The 2,416-nt window shown below is 38.9% G+C and overlaps 1 protein-coding gene across 1 annotated transcript; it reads right to left on the bottom strand.

Annotated features, from left to right (window-relative positions):
- Window positions 1–240: 240 nt before the first annotated feature.
- On the bottom strand, window positions 241–706 carry LOC142356849 (uncharacterized). The gene has a single exon (XM_075408621.1). It carries the CDS (start codon window positions 622–624, stop codon window positions 256–258), a length of 369 nt encoding a protein of 122 aa, XP_075264736.1. The 5' UTR covers window positions 625–706; the 3' UTR covers window positions 241–255.
- Between the last annotated feature and the right edge of the window lie 1,710 nt (window positions 707–2,416).

Raw genomic sequence — 2,416 nt, 5'->3', positions numbered from 1 at the left:
GGGCAAAACAGAATAGATCCAAAATTACTTCAAAAAAATAAGCAACACCGCTGCAAAAAAAGACGCATGACTACAGAAATCTCAGAGTTGCAACGCTATCGAACGTTTCAAAGTTCGAAATTCTGAAGCATACAGATAACTGCATTAATGATGTTAATCTCCATGTCAGACGGTTTTCGAACTTCCGTTTGCGTTGTAACTTTACGTCTATAGTTTAATTGCTTCAAACATCATTCGAGAGCAATAAATGCACCTTCATGATCCGACTGCAACAGCATAAAATTTTACCTCGCAGATCATATCACCAAACATCCGCTTAACAAATCGACGAAAACCAGCGTCCAAGCTCCCAATTTGCTCCTCGGTCACGTAAAATGCAGATTCCTCACTCTCATCTTGGTCGCAATTGGTAGTTGCCGTTTTCGAAGTCGACGATACAATTGATACTTCTCCGCCCGGGTCCCCGTCGTCTGGCACCGGGCAGTCGTCAAACCCAACACTGAGCAGCGCCGCCCAGAGAGGCGGGATACGTTGAGCACTCCGCTCTTGTTGAACTACCACGAGATCTCTGGGAACCCCGTGGTATGTATGATTTAGTTTTTTCTTTTTCTTCTTGGCGGTCATTTCTCAGTAACGAACCCAATATTAGCGACGCTCCTTTGACCATTTGACTGGTTAATATCGCAATGCGAGACTTGTTAGCAAAAGATCTGAAAAAACATTGACAAGAGCTCTCGGATTGCGGTTTAGGGTTGTAAATACTTAAACGTTGAAGCTGAAAATTGAATTGGAGCTGAAAAGAGAATTATTTATTAAGCCCAACCAAACAGAACTATTTGAAAAAGTTTACACTGTACCTCGTCTGGAGAATGGAACCTTTGGACACCAAAGTAAAACAATTTATTTTTGTGGTAGCTGTGAGACTGTTCGGCGCGTAAACTAAGGAGGATTTCGGTTTTTCGTCTCCAACAGCTTACCTAGTCATGTCTTTAATTTTAAACCAAGAGTAGTAGAAGAAGACACTATATTGTTTAGCACTGTAATTGTTGAAGCGGGACGCTATGAGAGAGTTTAGGCTTCTGTGTAGTGTGCACAAGGGTTTGCACCCATCATAGAGGGGTAGAGTTGACCACTTTCTGAATTGTGTTACAGCAGCCGCAATTGCAAAGCAAGGTCCAAGAACAGGAGTTGACTTCAGCGTAACAATTTTCGAAGTAATTCCAGTAAACTTTTGTTAGATATTGTTTGTCAATCTGCTTTATTTCAATGTTGGCGCTTTTAATAATGGTATTCAGTAGCTTGCCGGATCTAATCCAAAATTTCTCATCCGCTTTTTTGGTAAGAGTTTTATCAATTGCTATGAGCTCGTTTTGTCGTGTATTTGCTGCACATTCGTTTAATTTTATTGGCAAATTCATGTTGTAATTGCCTCCCAGCAAAGTTAAAAGCGTTAGTAAATCATGGAGTTCGAAGTAGTATGATAGCGGCAGAAGCTTGAGTTATGCCATTCTACTTTTATAATTTATTTCCCAACTACTGAGAATCCATGCCCTGGCTTTCTTTTGGATACGTTCTACTTCTTTGCAATCTGTTTTGTTAACAAACCAAACCATTGAGGCATAACTTATTACTGGTATGACATTTCCCACGTCAGCATTAATTTTTGTTCTAGTGTATGCTAAGATACGTTTCGCTTGAGAAAATAGAAAGCTTTCGAAGCTTTATTACATCGTTTTAGACTATTTGCTCTCCAAGAGAGTTTTGCAGATATAATGACACCCAGATCTTTTTGTTCAAACTTGATCTCTAAGAATTTAGAATTTAGATGGAAATTGTATTCGCTATTTTGCTGTTGTTTTACTGGTTAGACGTAAAATTTCTTTTAATTCAGCTTCATTTTGTTGACTTCTCACCAGCTTTCTATGGCTTCTAGATCTGTTCGGATACAAGCTGGCTGAGTTGATAATAACTTGAAATCATCAGCATAACCAAAAGCGTCACATAATTTGACTCGAGTTGGTAGATCGTTCACGTATATAATACGAGAGGACCTAAGAGTGACCCCTGCGGGACAACGCTAGTAACTGTGAAAGTTTCAGATTTGCATTCATTAACTTTCACATATTTTTTTCTTTCAGTGAGGTAACTTGCAATTATTTTCAAGAAATTTCCGCCGATTTGCAGCTCTTCAACTTTTTCAAGTAACCTGTCGTGGGGTACGCTGTCGAAAGCTTTTTTAAAATCTAAGTACAGCACATACAATTCATTTTCTTTGTCATCAAGTTCTTTGTACAGAAGATCTAGAAAGAGCAGAAGTTGTGTAACCATGTCGAGACTTATGTCTCCTAAATCCATGTTGAGAGTTATCCAGATGTGATTTGACTCTTTCGCAAATTTCATTGAAAATTAGCTTTTC

The sequence above is a fragment of the Convolutriloba macropyga genome, unplaced genomic scaffold (genome assembly GCF_964194025.1).
Source record: "Convolutriloba macropyga unplaced genomic scaffold, txConMacr16.3 SCAFFOLD_1221, whole genome shotgun sequence".
Classification (NCBI taxonomy): domain Eukaryota; kingdom Metazoa; phylum Xenacoelomorpha; order Acoela; family Convolutidae; genus Convolutriloba; species Convolutriloba macropyga.
Note: the sequence above shows the minus strand (reverse complement) of the source record. Positions and strands in the feature narration are given on the sequence as shown.

Coding starts and splice junctions, on each gene's coding strand:
- LOC142356849 (XM_075408621.1), bottom strand. CDS start 624: ATGACCGCCAAGAAGAAAAAGAAAAAACTAAATCATACATACCACGGG.